Raw genomic sequence first — 19,706 nt, 5'->3', positions numbered from 1 at the left:
TCTCTTAGTTGTCCCTTTATAAAGCCTCAAATTGTTTTCTTGCCAAGGACACCTTTCTGGTTTCTGCATTTCAAGTTTCCAATTTTTATTTTTGGCTCGAATTGTTCTCTGAAGATGAAAGTCAGGCGATATTTTTAGATGAAGTGCCCTTTCAAGCAAATGTTTTCCAACACATCTAGCTGTACTAGCAGCTTCGACATGAAATGAATTTCTGGCCAAAACCTTAGCAAAACCTTTGGGTAGTGCCTGCCCGCACATGATAGCTAAAAAAATATACATATGGGTGATATGTACTTTTTTAATTGAGCCGGAATAGAAGAAACGAGATATTTAGGCACTTCCTGCCATTAGAATATATTTGATCTTAATGCATGTGATGCAACACCCGCATTGAAGTCTGCCGTCAATATCAACACTGAGGCAAATCAGCCATTCCGTCTTACCTACTAGCCTTAAGGTGTGGCATCGCTATGGTAACCTAATTAGGAAAATCAGTTCTACGGAAGCCCGCAAGATGGACAAAAGTTCATAAAAGGGAAAGAAGTTCAACGATTATGATACTCCCTAATGTGAAATTTGAGTTCAGCTGTACACATGCTTTCATTTCGCAATACAGTGGCAGGCGGAGACATTATGGTCTATTACAGCACGTTACAAACAGAGTGAAGTGTGGCGCGACTGCCTTACTAATCGGGAGATCGCAAGAGGCGGCGCGTAGGTGACGTGAGGGCTCGATTCACAGCAGCCACTGCAGACAGACCTCCGCCCATCCAGAACTTCCTTTCTATACAGATGACGTGCACTACTCTGGCACCATCCTGTAGCCATTGTCACTGCAGAGCCCGTCTTGTGCAGTGCTACGCTTTTCTTCTCATGCCTACGCCATACTCTTCTTCTCCACTTTCCTCCTCGTGCTCTTTGCTATCACCGTTTTTCATCTCCCGCTGCACTCCACGTTCGCTTTCATCCTTTGCTGTGTTTGTTCGCATGGTTATGAGGGACAGCGCCAAATACGATGCTTGCCGCAGGAATGGGTGCCTCAGAGCTGTGCTCTAAAATTTACATCCACCTGTCTTGCACCACGAAGCTACAAACGCCAGTGTCCGTGCCCGTTGCCTTAAATTGTCAATTAATCCACTCTCATTTTGTGATCTGCTAGCCTCCTGGTTAGCTCAGGTGGTTGAGCGACCGCACCGGAAAGGCGTTCCTGGACCAGGACGAATTTTCAAGCATGAAATGCGTGTAGCTCTTGTTGTCAGTGACCTTCAAGTGACCTCGAGCCAAAAGCCAGAGCCATTATCTGGGCACTCAATCGAGAACATTCGGGCAAGTTGCAAGAACAAAACAAGATGCATCATTGCTTAATAGAAAGCTTTCCACTGACTCATCAAAACTCACGGTAGGACGAGCCCACATTTCGAGAAACTTCTTGTCGCCTAAGTTATGCTGCTCCAAGGTGAGATGGAACCAGACCTCCTTCTGTGCTTTCGCAAGCACTTCGTGAAGGCCTGGCACTCGCCCCCCGAAAACTGCTTCACAGCGTGCCAACCAAACTTGATATGAGCACTCGAAAAGAAGAAGCACAAAGTAATTGATCGCCTGCTTATATAGCAAAGAGTGAAAAAATTTAACAGTTTGATATGAAACATCTGGGAGACAAAAAAGACTAGCATTCCGTTGGAGAAGAGCTGCGGGAAGCAAACACTGCGTAAAGATATGAACCGAATCCTCATGACCGCTACAATAAGGGCACACTCCACGAGCCGGGATGGCTGTGAAGGGCCTGTGACTCAACGGCAGGCACCCTCGCGCCAGGCGGTACCTGAATGTAGCTCGCCTGGTGCCGAGGAAACTGACTGTAATGAGCTTCCAGCTTGGCCTATGGATGGATAGATCGTACCTTTGGCAATGCGGGGGAAGACCTGAGGTGAGGAGATCGACTAACTCTCCGATTGGAGTTGATACTACATCGATGCTGGGGCGAACCTTGTGGAGGCAAATCAGAGAGTTGGCTGCCGCCGCATGAATAGCGGACAAGGAAACTGAGCGAGGCACACAACAATGGGAAAATGTGCTTTGCGAAAACAAGCAGAGTCGGGTACTAAGAAAAAAGAAAGTAAAAAAAAAAAAACTAGATCATCCGGGAAACCAGTCAAAACTTAAGAAAATGCAGTCTCTGGCCCCCAACTCTTTGCACAGGACCGCATTCATCATCATCGTCATCAGCCTATTTTATGTCCACTGCAGGACGAAGGCCTTTCCCCGCGATCTCCAATTACCCCTGTCCTGCGCCAGCCAATTCCAATTAGCACCCGCAAATTTCCTGATTTCATCGCACCACCTATTCTTCTGTCGTCCTCTACTGCGCTTCCTTTCTCTTGGTACCCATTCTGTAACCCTAATAGTCCAACGGTTATCTAACCTGCGCATTGCATGACCTGCCTAGCTCCATTTCTTTCTCTTAATGTCAATTAGAATATCGGCTATACCCGTTTGCTCTCTCATCCAAACTGCTCTCTTTCTGTCTCTTAAAGTTATGCCTAGCATTCTTCGTTCCATTGCTCTTTGCGCGGTGCTTAACTTGTTCTCAAGCTTCTTTGTCAGCCTCCAAGTCTCTGCGCCGTATGTCAGCACCGGTAAAATGCCCTGATTGTATACTTTCCTTTTCAATGATAACGGTAAGCTTCCATTCAGGAGCTCCCGATGTCTGCCGTATGCGATCCAACCCATTTTTATCCTTCTGTGAATTTCCTTCTCAGGGTCCGGTTTCCCTGTGATTAATTGACCTAGGTAAACGTACTCCTCTACAGACTTTAGAGGCTGACTGGCGATCCTGAATTCTTGTTCCCTTGCCCAGTTGTTTATCATTATCTTTGTCTTCTGCATATTAATCTTCAGCCCCACGCTTACACTCTCTATGTTAAGGTCCTCAATCATTTGTTGTAACTCGTTCGCAGTGCTGCTGAATAGAACGATGTCATCGGCAAACCAAAGGTTGCCGAAATATTCGCTGTCGATCCTCACTCCTAAACCTTCCCAGTTTAATAGCTTGAATACTTCCAAGCACGCAGTGAACAGCATTGGAGAGATTGTGTCTCTTTGTCTGACTTCTTTCTTTATAGGTATCTTCCTACTTTTCTTGTGTAGAATTATGGTGGCTGTGGAATCTCTGTAGATATTTTCCAAGATATTTACATAAGCCGTCTGTACTTCTTGATTATGTAATGCCTCTATGACTGATGGTATCTCTACTGAATCAAATGCCTTTTCATAATCTATAAAAGCAATATAGAGGGGCTGATTGTACTCTGCCGATTTCTTGATTACCTGATTAATGACATGGATGTGATCCATTGTGGAGTATCCCTTACTGAAGCCAGCCTGTTCTCTTGGTTGGCTAAAGTCCAGTTGCCCTTATTCTATTGCAAATGATCTTGGTGAATATCTTATATAATACTTGGAGTAAGCTAATGGGCCTCTAATTTTTCAATTCTGTAATGTCTTTTTTTGTGGATTAGTATAATGTTTGCATTCTTCCAGTTTTCTGGGACCCTTGTAGTTGATAGACATTTCATATAGAAAGCCGCCAGTCTTTCAAGCATTACGTCTCCTCCATCTTTGATTAAATCGACTGTTATTCCATCTTCTCCTGCTGCTTTTCCCCGTTTCATGTCTTGCAAGGCCCTTCTGACTTCATCTCTCGTTATAGGAGGAATTTCTTTATCCTGTTCATTACCATTCCAAATAGAGTTCTCCTGAGTCCTCTGGGTACTTTACAGGTCAGTATAGAATTCTCCTGCTTCATTTATTATACCTTTCAGATTGCTGATGATATTACCCTGCTTATCTTTCAGTGCATACATCTTCGCTCGTGCTATACCAAGTTTCCTTCTCACTGATTTCAGGCTGCGACTATTTTTTGCGGCTGCCTCAGTCTTTCTCATGTTATAATTTCGAATATCACTTATTTGCGCCTTGTTGATCAGTTTTGACAGTTCCGCGAATTCTATCTTATCTCATGAGTTGGACACTTTCATTCTTTGTCGTTTCTTTATTAGGTCCTTTGTTATTTGGGAGAGCTTGCCTACTGGTTGCCTTGGTGCCTTGCCTCCCACTTCATTTGCTGCCTCTGAAGCCAGCCTATGTTATGGTTTCATTCATTAGCTCTAGGTCATCATCGTCGTCTCTCCAGTGTCTCTCCAGTTAACCAGTGTCGAAGGCAGAAGCATGGAAGGCCCAATTTGGCTGCATGCAGCCAGACGGTCATTGTGTGGCTTTCAAGTACTGCGCTAGGTTGCTGGCATGTCTCGAGTTGCTTGTGAAGCCATGTGACCACCACTTGCACTTTCCTTGAGGTATCCAGCTTCCATCTTGTCCAAAGCCTGCGCTACGCTTAGCGCAGGCTTTGAAGTGGCTACATTAAAAGGTGACATAATCATTCGTTGTGCTATCAAGGAATTTAGGTTTTCTTTATACCGTAATTAAGGAGTCAACAGCGTCCTAATAAAGAAAAAAAATAAAAAACTAGGTATAACATCATAGCGTCAGTAATCTTTTAATGGTATAGTCTACTCGTTTTGTTTGTAGCGTACTTGCCTTTCTCTCTTCAGAAACTCTCTTCAGAGAAGAAAATGCACCACACTCCGCTTCAGAAAGCAAGCCCACACCCCCAAAACATTGTTTTCATGTGGGCACTGCCATGCTTTGTGGGAAATGTGATGGGTTCATAGGTACCAGCACTTAAGAGTTTTTTCAGATCTCACGGAGTAAAATTTCTAACCATGTGAAGGTCATTCTTGTCCTTGTGCTAAATGAAAACCATAGATAACACAATGATGGAAATTCATTTACTGTTGTAAATATGATGACATGTCAGAAATGGCATAATCTTTGTACTGTAGATTTGAACTCTCTTTCTCTGCCACATGCATGCACCGTTGTAGCACCCAAGTTTGGAGGATAGCGTGCAAATAGTAGCAGGAGCTACATGTGTCCTGATGTAGACGAGTTGTCGCGTCGGCATTGGCATGCAACTTGCGCAAATCCACCGTGCACATAATTGATGATACCTTTATGACGGAGGCATGTTTTCATATTTAAAAGTGACAATCATGTCAGTGTTTTTAGTGATGGTAACAGCCATGCTGGCTGTAATCTTTTGGTCATTCCTTATCAGGTCTAGAGGCAAGATCGATCACAGTATAATTTACAATAACAATTCATGGGTAACTGCATCATTAAGCGTGGTGTTATGCACCAAGTCTTATAATGTGTGACTGCTGGAGCATGAGAATATGCATTCACAATTCTGCAGGGCCTTCACGAAAAACGAAGATATGCAGTTGCTCAAGCTGATAGATGAACATAGGGTGGATGGCGAGATACGATGGGATAAAGGTGAGCTACTGTAAAAAATTGAGCATACTCACAGACAGTCAAGCGATCTCTTCGTGAGCTCTCTCTGACTAAGTTTTTCGTGCGTGCTTTCATGAGACTGTAAAGGAAAAAACCTATATTCCAGTGATTCCGTGTCAGATCTCCTTCGCCTCACACTTGATCAATCAACGGTGGATGGAAACGGTCACCTTGCTCACGGATGTCTGCTATTTTCACTTTCTTGGGTAAAATTGGAAGAAATGCATTACTCTGGTGAAACTAGCAACATCAGCGTTTTGAAAGTCCACAAGCAGTTATGAACTCTCCAGAGACGACTGGCTACATTAGAAGTTTTACGATTGTCTGACTATTACGATAAAAAAGTTAATTTGTATAACTTTAAGTCATTTGTCTAATTACAATGTGGAGTTACTATAGTATTATGTATACCGTAGCAGTAAAAGCAATTCTGAGGAAACCGCTTTATCATATTTTATCATCTTTCCAGTTCTTAAGAAATCAAGCACATTTCTTTTAAACACTCCTAGCCCAAGGAAGACAATGTGATCACAGGATGATGGATACTTGAAGTGATGAACAGAAGGCAAACAGGAGAAGCATAAGCCTGGAGCTGGCATCGGACAAGGAGAATTGCCTTCATCAGGGCAACTACGTTTTCTTGCAAAGTTTATGTAGCTCCCTCTCCCCCGAGGGACGAGGAGCTCATGCGGGTAGGAATAATAAGGTGAGGCACAGCTATAACTTGGCAGTGTGACGTAACACGGGCATAAGAAGAGAGACGTGAAAAATGACAGGTCATGCGCTGTCCTGTCTACATCTGTTTTAATTTGTTCATGTTACATCACACTAACCTGTAACAGCTACAAATCCGTACCAAGTTGCCCACCTTTCAGCCACTCTGTATGAGGTGAGGGCTGCATAAAGGAAGTAAAATGATCAAACGGAAGGATTAGTTTTTACATTGAGAGAGGATGGAGGAGGGGGGGAGGTTGCTGTAGGTGCTTAGTTTTACCAGAAATCGAGAAGCTTCTCTTAATCATCCACTGTTAATCACCCCATGTAGGTACGGATTTGTTGCTGCCTTAGCTTGTTGTCTCTTTACAAAGTCGCAATCGCGAAGCGCCCTTAAGAAAGACGTAATTTTGTGATGTGTCCGTGCTCCTTCTGATCCCTTCGTTAGGACGCTTGAGGCATGATCATCACAGGCAAGACACGATCATTACTAAACACCCTCTATGTTTCACCAATATTCATCTTCGCAAAATCCTATGACCATCTCAAGCAATGACCAATAAATCTCTAAAGAGCTCCACTAAATTGGCTTGATTTTTCCAACTTTGACAGGTTTAGTTTTCAGTAGTGACACGTCCTGACCCAGAGGTTCTTTGAAACCTCTTCTACGCCTGCCGAAGGTCTGAGCACCGACTTGGTCAGGTGCTCCGCAGCCGCTGGGAACTGTGGGACAATTGTGAGGTTCATGCAAGGGATAGTGGCACAATTCTATTCTGACAAAGGGATGTCTTTTGCCATTCAGAGGGTGATTTTAGTGTGGTTCCAGACCATGAGACTGAAATTTCAATTTCAATAAAAATGCGTTGTGGCGCACATGGCAAGCAGTCCCAAGTCATAACTAGCAGTTAACTGTTATCCTTGAAAATAAAGGTGTACAATCATTGCATTCTACAAGTACTAACTACGTGGCAAAATCTTGGAGAACGACATGTGCTTCTGCTAAAATGAACAAAAGATGCCCACCATTGGTACCCAATGTGAGCAGCGCTAACAGCAGGCACCTTTGAGACAGTAAATAGAAGAGTGACAGGACACGTGTCCTTTTGTGTCCTTGTCTTATTCCATGCTTCTCACAATGAACCGCTGCCAACTAGCCCAGTTTGTCATGCTAATAAGCTTAACTGCTTTTATTACTTTCTTTTTTCTTAGTGCATGATTCAACTGTGTTCACACATGCTTGCTCTCATGTTCTTGGCTAATAAGTGGCTGTAGCACAGCTCACTTTTTTTTACCCTTACAATTACTATGCAGTGACATTATCCATGCCAACCCGCACGAGGACGCAGCTGTCCTACCGATGGGAGCGCGTGCTGAATCCCAATCTTCGCCGCGGCAAGTTTAGCGAGGATGAGGACAAGGTGAGACCATTGGTGTGCCAGCCAATGGAATGTTGCAACACGGTTGAATGGGTGCAGCAGAGGGGTCAGAGGAATGGTAGAGGAGAGGGGTCAGTGAATCAATGGCCCCCTTCAAGTGACAGTAGTAGTGTAGGAGAGGGCAAAAATTTGCTCCTTTACATTTGGATATCTCACCTAACACAGAATCTGCTGCACCAAAATTGACGCGCCTGTTTCCTTCACTTTGTGGGTTTGTACTGTAAGCCACTATGGAGCAGGTGTGAGCTCCAGAAATCAATGTGGGGGAGAGGAGGGACGTGGAGATGTGAGGAGTATAGGGGCAAGAGCAGCTGCTGTCAGGCTTCCCTCCGTCTTGCCACAGCAGTGGAATATGGGAAAACAGATGACTGTTCAGTGCAGTACTAACATCTCAACAGTAGTTGTCTTTGTCAAGGTAACACATGCTGGCGCACCAGGTGCTACGTGATGGAAGAGGGCATCACTACAAAGCCACGTCGCCCTTGCTCGCACTCTCGGAAGATTGTGTTATCCTCGTGTTCCTTGTCCGCGCAAGTTGTCTCCTGCGTTCTAACTTCTCCTCGGTAATTGCTATAAAGAAATTGATATATAAAAATCAAAATATACTCCAAAGGAAAAACATTGGTAGTAATGAGTTTCGAACCTACGACCCCACACTCAGAAGCCGAGTGTCTTACCCACTGGGCTAAACAAGTGCCTCCTAGATAGTAGGCCTGTGCACTCTGCTTCACATCATTATTCTACTTGGACTGAAATGTCCATCGCCAAGTCTGGCATGACGAAAGCGGTGACATCAAAATCACCGCGGCTTACTCTGAAGCGTCCTCATTAGATTCTGTGGCAGTCGGGAAAAGTAGCATGATGTCATGGATTGACGTGCACTGGCCTTGTGCTATAGAGGAGGTGTTGGCCAGGCATCTTAACGCACTCACTTGCCCGCGAGGAGTTCAGAACTCAAAAGATTGCTCAGTGGCATTCAAATGGATATTAATGCTTTCACATTGGCAACTCATAAGAAGTGCTTAGGTGTCCTCAGATTTTACTGCGAAAGCATTATATGGGGCTGCGACAATATGCCCCATTATGCGGAAATTTGGGGTTGTAGTCGGCGGCATGATTGAATGATGGTACCGAAAATGGCCGACGGCAAAAAGTAAGACCACGTAAAAAAATACTCAAATTGATGTCAAATTTCTCAGTGAGCTTCCTGTAAACAAAGTAAATTAAAGCGTTTGAAAAGAAAATGAGATAAAGTTTGGTCTTTGTGGGAATCAAACCCGTGCCTATATATCCTATATAGCTTATATCCGTAAATGGAGAAGAAAATCGGCTTTATCCCAGAGTCCCTGGTTTGTATACTTTTGCTCAGGAGAATATACTTTATGGCTTGCACATTAATCTAATTCTTACAGTGTCACACTTGCGCGCTGTGCCTTTTTATGACTGCGCTAATGGGCTTCAAGAGCACATGCCGCGGTGCAATAGTTACGCAGAAAAAATGATGCTATTGCAGCGCGGCACAACATTACGGACAGGCACTCTCAAGTCACCATGTGCTTTTCGGGAAGGTCAACAAAAATAAAACATTCAAGGAACACTTCAGTCAAAGAGGGTCACCTCCATTTTAGAAGAACCATATGAAAAGTGTCCAAAGATCAGAAGCACCATAAGTTCTGTGCCTTGCAGTATCGCCGACCACCGAGAGTGGATTATGATAAAGTTCTCCAAAAAAAGAGTTGCTAACGGGAGTGAAAGATAATTTTATTATGCAGCAGTCAAACATGGTATCCATAGTTATACATGCACCAGTGAGCGGTGACTGCATGTATGGGGCAAGGAATGCTCTCATAACCCATTTTCTCCTTTGTTCCTACACCAGTAAGAATGAGTAGAGTTGCGTGCCATTTCCCAGGTTAGCTGCCATTCCAGTGTTTTACTGTGTCAAGTGAAAGGTGCTTCGTTCTCATCACACTCCTGTCTGACACTCCGTCATCCACACAGATGCTGGTGGTAGCTGTGGAAACATATGGCCACCAGTGGGTCACAATCAAGGACTACCTGCCAGGAAGAACTAGCCACCAGTGCCGCGAGAGGCAAGTGAATCAACTTTGTTGCCTATATACGTGAGAGGCCACACAAGAGGATTTGAGTTGAGCTCTCAGGTGGGAGCATCTCATGATGGATGCTTTCTAACCACACTTTGCGTAATATTTAGGCTAGTCTGTAAATAGAATTCACCCAGGAGAGCTGTTTTGGTACATGAACAACCCTTGTAATTCTTATTAATACCCACAGGAACAACCTTTCGAGAAAGAAAAACCAGGCTACACAAGTGGGCTAGAAATGCCCGGCGAAATTACATGTAGCAGCTTGTGTACACCCCCTGAATAATATTGCTGCCTATGCTATATAGTAATACATCCACACACTTCGTATGTCGTTTCGCATGCGTTGATACAAAGTCACAGCGGGAGGCCATAGCGGTAGTGTTCCTACTTGCATCCTACAGTAGCATTTTCAGGACGATGTCTCCTACAAGCAGTGCGCGTTCCATGCACCCCAGTAGTGTGAAGTGGTTGAAAGCATCTGTCCCGAGCGAATAACCCAGAGGCGAATTATGCAACCAACTGACATGACCATTCCTTAGAGGTACTATGTGCTGCCAACATTTCGCTGCCCTGCTGTGCTAAAGGCAGCGGCATATTCTCCTTGCACACCCACTCCCTTGTCATGTGGTGGTTAATAATAATAATAATATTTGGGGTTTTACGTGCCAAAACCACTTTCTGATTATGAGGCACGCCGTAGTGGAGGACTCCGGAAATTTCGACCACCTGGGGTTCTTTAACGTGCACCTAAATCTAAGCACACGGGTGTTTTCGCATTTCGTCCCCATCGAAATGCGGCCGCCGTGGCCGGGATTCGATCCCGCGACCTCGTGCTCAGCAGCCCAACACCATAGCCACTGAGCAACCACGGCGGGTATGTGGTGGTTAGGACTTGTACTAGGTGTTTATGTTCATGCAGAACAACTTAAAAAAAAATTGCAACATCTAGGCCACGACGGTTTTCACAGATAGGCTATGTGGCTAGCCGGCATTAGTAGCAAGAGAAATGTCAGTGATAACTTTGCTAATTAACCAAAATATGCTAATTAACTTCTTAATTGTCGACTCTAGCTTGCACATAATCGTGAAACTGAAGCCGAGCAGTAGTGAAGCCCTGTCTGCTTAGCAGAAATTTTAAGACTAGCACCACTTTAGAGATATTCGTCCCCAAGATTTGCAAAAGAATGTCTCAGTGTTCCAGTTAAAAGTATGTTTGACAACACGCTTCTGGAAATTGCTAACTGGAACAGCAATGTATTTTGTACCAGTTCTTAAAGGGAAGCTGAAACACTTTTCTAAAAAGATGAGTTCTCTGCGGCATTCTACAGTTTTGAGTCCCCTAAACACGAATAGCTGGTTCAAAAAGGGCGGAAACAAACGCAAACGGCTGTTTTTTCAAGAAAACGCACACCAGCGCCTCAGGGCATCGCGCGAACGCCGCTGTTGCCCGTGATTGGTCGGGGCCGCTGTGACGTCATTCACGGCAGTCGCCGGTCAGCGCCGCCATTTCAGAGCGTAGCACGCTGTTCTGTTCTGGCTTCATAGCTGAGTTGTAAGCATTTGGAACGTTCTCGCTGTCTCGGACAGCTTGTATTTTCGCCGTACATGTTCGAACCGACAGCAGATACGGAAAACGATGGCTGCAACGGCGGCAACGACGATGTTGAGTGTGCCAACAGCGAGAGCGACGTGTGCACCTTCTCGCGCGTTGGAAATCTTAGCTGGTACATATTTTTTTTTTTTTTTTTCCATGTAGCTGCACGTTCCAAGGGTGGGAGAAAAAATTCGCTAAAGTGTCACTGGGAACTCGCTGCTGGAAGAATGCCGAAGCACTAACTTCTCATTAGATTGTAAACACGGGTGCAATTCCACGATGTCAAGCACCTTGCCGCTGCTTGTCTAAAGTCCCGTGGTTTTTTTAGTGTTGATACACGATCGCGAACATAAGTGCCGCGTTTCAAAGCGCGCACATGCAGTGCTGCGAGGTACAGTCATGGAAGTTGCTTATCATACACACCCAGAGATGGCCAGAGGTATTATATGTGCAATATTCATACTATGGTTCGACGACATTGCGATTGTGGCTCGATCAAGAATCGGTATGCGTGCTCCATGCTAGTGTTGACATAACGATATTAGGCGGTTTAGCACCGCCGTGTGGTAAAAACGATAACTGCAACCGAACGTCGAATGTCACTAGGCAAGCCTATACTCCATTTCATACCTCAGGTGCAACGCTGTGGAAGCTACGCACGAAGTCCGGTCACCAAAATTTATTACTGCGCGCGTTTCCGTCTATGCTTCGCAGCATGCCAGCGGCGTTTGCTCGCGCGAGCATGCACGTGAAGCTGCCGCGACGGGCTGAAATTAAAAAATGCTGAAAAGAAAATTGATTTAAAAGAACGTGTTAGCAGCCGTATAAGTACACGGATGGTTTCTATGGGTAAATTCTTTTTTTTTTTTTTTTTTCATTCAGAACTGAGCTTATATATGGAAAATTTTCTCAAAAATCGGGTCAAGAAACACCGAACTTTTTCTAAGTGCGAACGCAGCCACTGCAAGAAGTATCTCAGGCCTCCACAGCGTTGTACCTGATGTATGAAACGGAGTATAGCAACGCTAGCAACAACGTGTTTCCGCATTTGTCGTAAGGCTATCCGGCTATCGCAGAAATGGTCCGAGCACAGCACAGTTGATTTCGTCGGCACGAACTTATCTCTCCTCACCGCACGGACCCACTGCGCTGCAAGCTTCTTGTTCTTCGGGAACCTGTGAAACACCACATCGTCTCGCCCGCCTGTCTTCGCGCAGCCGAATGCTGCACAGAACAAGGGCATGTTGGGCGCCCTTGGCTGTAGGCACTCACGCAGCACAGAAGGAAAGAACAGTTTACAAAAATCGCAAAAGAAAACAAACGTCACGGCGGCAGATCTCTCGTAGCGTCGTTCAGTAAAGAACAGGATGGAAAGAGGCATGCCAGCACATGCCAGCACGCCGGTCCGGCAGCTCGGTCCCCGCGAATGACGTCACTCTCGCCGGTTCTCTCCTCTGGCAACCACCTCACCCGGCAATCCGGGAAGCGATGGGGGCGTGTCCGCGGGGTGATTTAGAAAGCGATTTCTGCCCTTTATATTAACAAAACGAAGAAAAAAATTTCGGAACCATAAATTATTAGGTCTGTTCTTCCCAATCCCAGCAGTTCATGGAAATTGAAAACCGTTCCAGCTTCCCTTTAAGTTCGCATATCTCGAAAGTAGTGCTAGTCTTAGGATTTCTGCTAAGCAGACTTAACTTCAGTGATTCTCGGCCTCAATTTCGCCATTATGTTTTTAAAGGCAATAATTAAGAAGTTAATTAGCATACTTTAGTTATTTGGGGAATTATCGTTGAGATTTTTCATGCTGCTATCTCCGCCTAACCACGTAGCCTATCAACAAAAACGACAGAGGCCTAGATATAATGCTTTTTATTTTTTTACCCACCGTGGTTGCTTAGTGGCCATGGCATCGCGCTGCTAAGCATGAGGTCGCGGGGTCGAATCCCGGCCATGGCGGCTGCATTTTGAGGGGGGCAAAATGCAGAAACGCCCGCATACCGTGTTTTGGGTGCACGTTAAAGGGACACTAAAGGCAATTAGTAAGTCAAGCTAAATAAATAGATTAATGTTCGAGAACGTCCAAGGCGTAAATATTATTGTGAACAAAGATTTAGTAACCGAGAAATTGGGATAAATACTGGACACAATTTGCGACTCACCTGGGACATTAAAGTACTAGCCTGATGACATAGGCACGCCTCATTATAATTCTGTCATTAGTACTCAACCTCTCTTAATAAAAAAATTCACGCAGAAACTCCTCTGGGAGTTGTCTAAGTATGCGTAAGCACTGTGACACTTGCTCATCTCGACGCAGCCTGGTGTCATTATAAATGTTATGAAACTTGATCAGGCCAGTAGAAATAACAGTGCTGCAACACGAACTGCTCCAGATGGCACAAGGAGCATTGATGATGCAAGCAAAGTACTGCAGGTGGTGGCGCCAGGTACGCTGGCGATGTTCTGATAAGCCATTATCGCTCTTTAGCACCTTATCAAGGCTGCACCTTATCGACTGCACCTTATCAAGGTGCAGCCGTGTGGGCTGCACCTTGAAAGCGATCTGCGATGCTGACAACGAATGCCGACTGCTAATGGCTTCGCGTGCTGTATTCTCGCTGCTTACTTAGCATTGGAGAGAGACGTGCGGGCTGCGAAAGTAGCAGAGTGAGGCGTGTGCTGAGAGCTCAGTGAGCGCTGTGTTCTCGCCGCTTCGTTGGCATTGAAGCAAAAGGCAGAACGAAGGTGAATTCACTCGCTGCTGCGGGCGCTATCTTGAAAGTGGTCGCCTTACCGGACAGACGGAGGGACAGACGGTTTTCGCACTGGGTTAGCATAGAAATGCTAACACATTTAAAAGATCATTTCGTAGCTTTATAAAATGGAAAAAAATGCTACTTGTCAAATTGTATTCGATATTTAGAAAGAATAATTCATTGACGTCACCCTTGACAATAACGCACGCAATCGAAAGGTTTCGTTATTGCTCAACTCTGCGCCCCTGGCACTTCCGCGTTTCTGTAGTTTCGGTATTTCATAGTGCTGTGTTGGTTTTGCTGGCTCCCGAAACTTGCACAAACTGCAAGTAGCAGAGAATTCCACATCTATGTGATGTTGTGGGATGCCCGAATGGTCCACGCCACTTGACCAAAAGCAGATGAAGCAGCGAATCCAGCAGCCAGTCTTGGCTGAGTTTCTCCATGGCCGCACGTTTGCATTTTGCACAAGAAAACCTAGCGCCATCTGTCGGCCGCCATTTTACTCGCCGACAGCAGAAAAGAGCGGTGATGGTGCGTGCAATGTCACCACCTCACCCCGCTCCGGGGCGGGTGATTTGACCTGCACGTAAGGTTTGTGGACCCTTCAGATGCAATTTTCTCTTAAACTAAATCCTATCTTGGCACAAAACAAATCTGCAAGGTTTCTTGAATGGTATTTTAACAGCACATGTTGACTTGATATTTGCCTTTAGTGTCCCTTTATAGAACCCCAGGTGGTCCAAATTAATCCAGAGGGCCCACCTACAGTGTGCCTCATAATCATATTGTGGTTTTGGCACATAAAACCAAAGAATTAAAGATGTAAAAAAGGGTAAAGATAAATGAAAGCGGAGGAAAAAACAACTTGCTGCAGATGGTAGGTAACACAGGTAATGCGAAGGTGCGGGTTCGGTTCCCGCCTGTAGAAAGTTGTTTCTTTGTTCGTTCATTTTCCCTTTACTTTATCATTTCGACATTTCAGTTTTAAAGGGGCCCTGAACCACTTTTTATCAAAGTGGAGAAAGGCATTTGAAGTTAAAATAGGCTATTTCAGAAATACTTTGCTGCGAAAAGTACTTCAATGCGTTCAGCAGAAGCGGAGTTATTGGCAATCAAACACAGCCTCTGCGGTGCTCCCATTTTTTCTTCAATGCCTTGCACTGGGAAGGCTGCGGCGCAGTGGGACACACCCACAACGCTCCACCTTCTAAATGTCACCGTGACGCACAGTTCAAATTTTATTTTGAATGTTAACGAAGACTCCACGACTTCCGCCTTTGGTGCCAATGACGCGCTAAACATAAGCCAAATACGGTTGTCCTCAGTGAGCTGCAATGCACTTACCCAGTGGACTCGTGGCTGCACCCCGCGGCAGCCGCAGTATCTACATTGTGTAGCTGACCGTAGCTTGACGTCAGCTATCAGCCAATAGCAGCCGTCTAAGGGAATGATGACATAAAGCATCTGATGACGAAATAAAGCATCCAGAAGAGAGTAAGGACAGGGCCTTCGGTTGAAAAAGAGAGCGTTTGAGAGAAAGGTGAATGCGATCCACTTGCGAGCTCCGTCCACCATGTATGACAGCAAAGCTTGGCTGAGATGTTCACAGTGCCGTACGCTACCTGCAGACTATGTTATTTCACCAAGCCCGAGGCATGGTTCAGGGCCCCTTTACAAAAAAGTAATTTAGGGATTGGGCCAACTGAAATTTGGGGGTATGCTTGCACATACTTAGACAGCTACAGTGGAGTTTCTGCATTCAATGAGAAACTCCATTGGAGTTGTCCAAATATGCGTGAGCAGTGTATACGGTGCCTGTACTAAAAGCAGCACTAGAAATGTATTCCAAGATGTCCAAACTTTCCGCTTATGAATTAAATCAGGATCACTGTGCTTAGCTCTTGGTTCTTTATTTGGCAAACACTTTGAAGCAGCGGCTTGTCATGTTTCTGACTCAGTAAACTTCCATCTTAACACAACTTGCTGCTGATCAGTAAAGTTAGTCGGTGGGGTCACTATATGATTGTTTATTTTCTGTCTAATCACTCGTGATTTGTTCTTGTACAAAGCTTGCAATGTAGATGTTTTGTACTTTGTAACAGCTTGCAGCAAAGATGCATTATCGCTAGTTACTTGCTTACTCTGTGGACCTTAACAAAACATTCAGCTTCGAACATTCCTGTGCTGATGATGTAGTGGCCATCACCCATGTTGATTCAAGTGTGCATTCATTCACTTATTCTTGATGCATTGCCGATAGAGTGGGCATAAGTTTGCCTGTGAGTTGGCATAGATGCATGCAGATATCATGCAAGAAACTTAATATGAAGCAATGCTACTCTCTTTGTCACTGTGTAACGAGTGATACCGAGTCTTTCCCAGGGCTTAAATTCTTTTTTCAGTAGAGGGGGGCTCTCATAGGGCAGTGACCAGTATAGTGCACGTACATTCACACTTATATATATGTACATACGGGGTGTCCCAACTATTATGCACCAAGATTTTAAAATGTGCAAATGCCACGTAGCTGGACAGAACCAAGGCAATATTGTTTGCTCTCGCTTGGCTCAGATTATGTTTGCATTCTGCCTAATTGCATAATTAGTCTTGATTAGTCAGCTTCTCAAATATTATAATTAGATTAGAAGTGTCAATGAGAAAATTGTAGAGCAACATGAAAAACTTCGATACAGCTTTCTGCTGCTCTATACATGCTACATAAAAGCATTTTTCTGAGCGTGAAAGAAGCCTGCAAATATATATACACATAAAATTGCCATGCAACTGGCCACTCGAGACACTTTGCATGGATTTGCAGGCTTCTTTCATCCTCAGAAAAACACTTTTATGTAGCACGTATTGAGCAACATAATGCTGTATTGGGAGTTTTTCATGTAGCTCTACAATTTTCTCAAGAGGAAGATTGTTTCCTAACTTTATGAAAGGGTGTCGCTAAATTAAAAAACAGATAACTAGCTAATGCACGTCCTTGCTTTTTCCCGTTTACTCTTTCCAACTCGTATTTAGATACGCGAATACATTTTCTGGAAACCTCGTGTTTGGCCACTGGAGTCCGCAGGAAGATCTCGAGCTGATTAAGATGATCCAGAAGCATGGCATAGGTGAGCTATTATTGATGTCCTCATGTAACGTTGTGTGTGTTAAAGTGTGACAAAAAAGAAAAAGAACAAGCCTTAGATGCGTCTAGAAATGAAAACTGTGTGGGTGCGTCCTTTCTTTATGTTACTATTGTAGTTTGTGAAGACATGCACCAAACAAAAATAAAATGTCCACATTTCTTCAATACATGGTAAGTTAGCGGAAGTGAATGTGCCCACTCAAGTGGGCCTTAAACCTTAGTAAATTAGTGGCAATGTATCACATGTTCGTTCCGGAAACAACCGATATTCAGGTGCAGGTGACGCCCAAGGAGACCCTCGCCTTGCCGAACAAGCTGAAATCAACCAAAGCTCATCATTAAAAGGCACTCCAGGAGCTGCTTTACTCTGGTTCCTTAATGAATCATTGCCATTAATTCATTCTACTTGTCACAAATTTATAGCCCTCGCAATGTCTTCATTTGAACGACCTGTTGTTGAACAACAATTCTGCCAGCAGTTACAGCCCCCAAAAAAGTATGCAAATTCAAGGCACATGTTGGAATCTATGTATGTGAAGTGAAGCATTAGTGAAGCAGTTCATTAAATAGTACATAACTAAATGTAATGTATGCAATTGTTTTTATTGTCATCCTATGCAACTTGTATACTCATGCAATGTTTATACGCATGCGCTACACCATGCAATGTTTATACGCATGTGCTACACCATTCACAAGCTATGCCTAAATGCAAACACCTGTTCGTGTGAATAATGCACATTGTGAGACGTCGATAGTTAGGTCACAAGGATGAAGATGATGTTTGAAGTTTGTCGAAGGAGGAATCGTGAGCAAAGGTGTATGTGTAGAGAAGTACGGCACAAAAGACACATGATAAGATTGACTATTATTCGTCTGTTTCATTGCTGCGCCTGTGGCCTAATGTATACTGGTGTGATCGTGTGTACTCACGCACATTTATTGTATATTTTTTGCAATAAAACTCTATATGCTGCATTTTGCCGATACTTGTATAAATGGGGCATAGAAGCGTGCATCAGCAGACAATCACAGAGTTCATACTATAGTCAAATAATTTTATGTTATGCACATATCAAAACTGACCGATATCTGCATACTCGTATGGTTTAATAATGGCAATAAGGGTGTCATTTACAGGCACAGTAGCTCGCGGTAAGTTTGGCATCAAACAGTCATCTACAATTCTAAACAAGCGAAGACAAATCTGCCTTTCCCATGCAATTTGAGACCTGTGCTCGCTTTGGAATATTCTCACTCTTGGTTTGTTAATGGTCATGGTGCTAATTGCAATCTTTTGCTGATGTGCCTCAACGAGAGCCATTATTGTAAGGTCAAAGTATCAAAGGATGTGCACTTGGATTATTATGTTTAATTCGCGTGGCCTTGCACACTGGTGTTGTTTGTTTCAACAGTATATTACGTATTATCGTTACACACAGCATATGCAGAAAAATTCAAATACTATGGGCAAATAGATTATGTAACCTTTTCGTTGATTTTGTCTGTCGAAGCTGCAACAGAAAAAGAGTGAAGCAATTGGAACGACAGAATGGTGTTATTTTGGGCATATGTGGGACTATTGGAACAGCAACTCGAAAAGGTTGATTGGCTTACTATAGAGCACTGTTTCCAGGTCATAACCCACAAATTAGTCATGAGCGTTTTTCTGGGAGTCATGGAGGGTTCCAACAGGGTGTTTCACGTAACTTGAACCAAGGATTTTAAAAAGTGGTTAGCCACAGATGAATGAAACCAACGGCATATGGTTTGCCATCATGTGGTGCTCCTTAGAGTATTCTTTAGATTCTACTTAATTAGTCAATTAATTAGGATCAATTCTGCAAAATTTTTGATATTCACTTTAGGGTTATGTGGATTTCATAGCATTGTAGAGGGTATTCAGAAAGGGCCGATCCAATTTTTCGTGGCAATATACATGCTGTGTGGCAATTTTTTTCGGCGTTTAAAGAAAGCCTGCGAAATATGAAATAAAACGATGTGACTGCACCCATGCGCTATCGTATTGCAGCGCTCTCAACCGCGTTTCGTGCAAAAGAACCGTGTGCAACCATGTGCGCGGACAGTGGCCAAATGGGCAGCCGCAGCTCTAGGCATCGGCTTCACAGTGCATCAGCATCTTTGGCGGTGGCACACGGAAAGGAAGCTCCATTGTCCCTGATAAGCGATAGGCTCCACGCACGGTTAAGAATACTGCAATACAATAGCACATGAGCGCAGTCACATGGTTTTATTTCATATTTTGCTGGCTTTCTTTAAATGCCAAAAAGATTGCCATGCTGCATGTACGTTGCCACAAAAAATTGGATCGGTCGTTTCTGAACCGCCGCTACAAAGCAACGAAACGCACTTAGCCCTAAAGTGAATATTAAAAATTTTGCAGAATTTACCTAAGTTAATGAACTAATTCAGCGGAATGTATGAAAGACTCTAAGGTGTGACACATGATGGCAAGCCATATGCCGTTGGTTTCATTCAGCTGCAGCAAACCACTTTTTTTAAATCCTTGGTTCAAGT

The 19,706-nt window shown here is 44.2% G+C and overlaps 1 protein-coding gene across 1 annotated transcript in view; it reads left to right on the top strand.

Annotated features, from left to right (window-relative positions):
- The window catches only part of LOC142584757 (uncharacterized), a 152,761-nt gene that overhangs the window by 77,262 nt on the left and 55,793 nt on the right, over window positions 1–19,706 (top strand). Inside the window, exons 32-35 of the mRNA XM_075694994.1 lie at window positions 5,315–5,397; window positions 7,441–7,547; window positions 9,567–9,658; window positions 17,057–17,151. Coding sequence (XP_075551109.1) covers window positions 5,315–5,397; window positions 7,441–7,547; window positions 9,567–9,658; window positions 17,057–17,151 — 377 coding nt within the window. The remainder of the gene's footprint in view (window positions 1–5,314; window positions 5,398–7,440; window positions 7,548–9,566; window positions 9,659–17,056; window positions 17,152–19,706) is intronic.

Source organism: Dermacentor variabilis, chromosome 1 (assembly GCF_050947875.1).
Source record: "Dermacentor variabilis isolate Ectoservices chromosome 1, ASM5094787v1, whole genome shotgun sequence".
Lineage (NCBI taxonomy): Eukaryota > Metazoa > Arthropoda > Arachnida > Ixodida > Ixodidae > Dermacentor > Dermacentor variabilis.
Note: the sequence above shows the minus strand (reverse complement) of the source record. Positions and strands in the feature narration are given on the sequence as shown.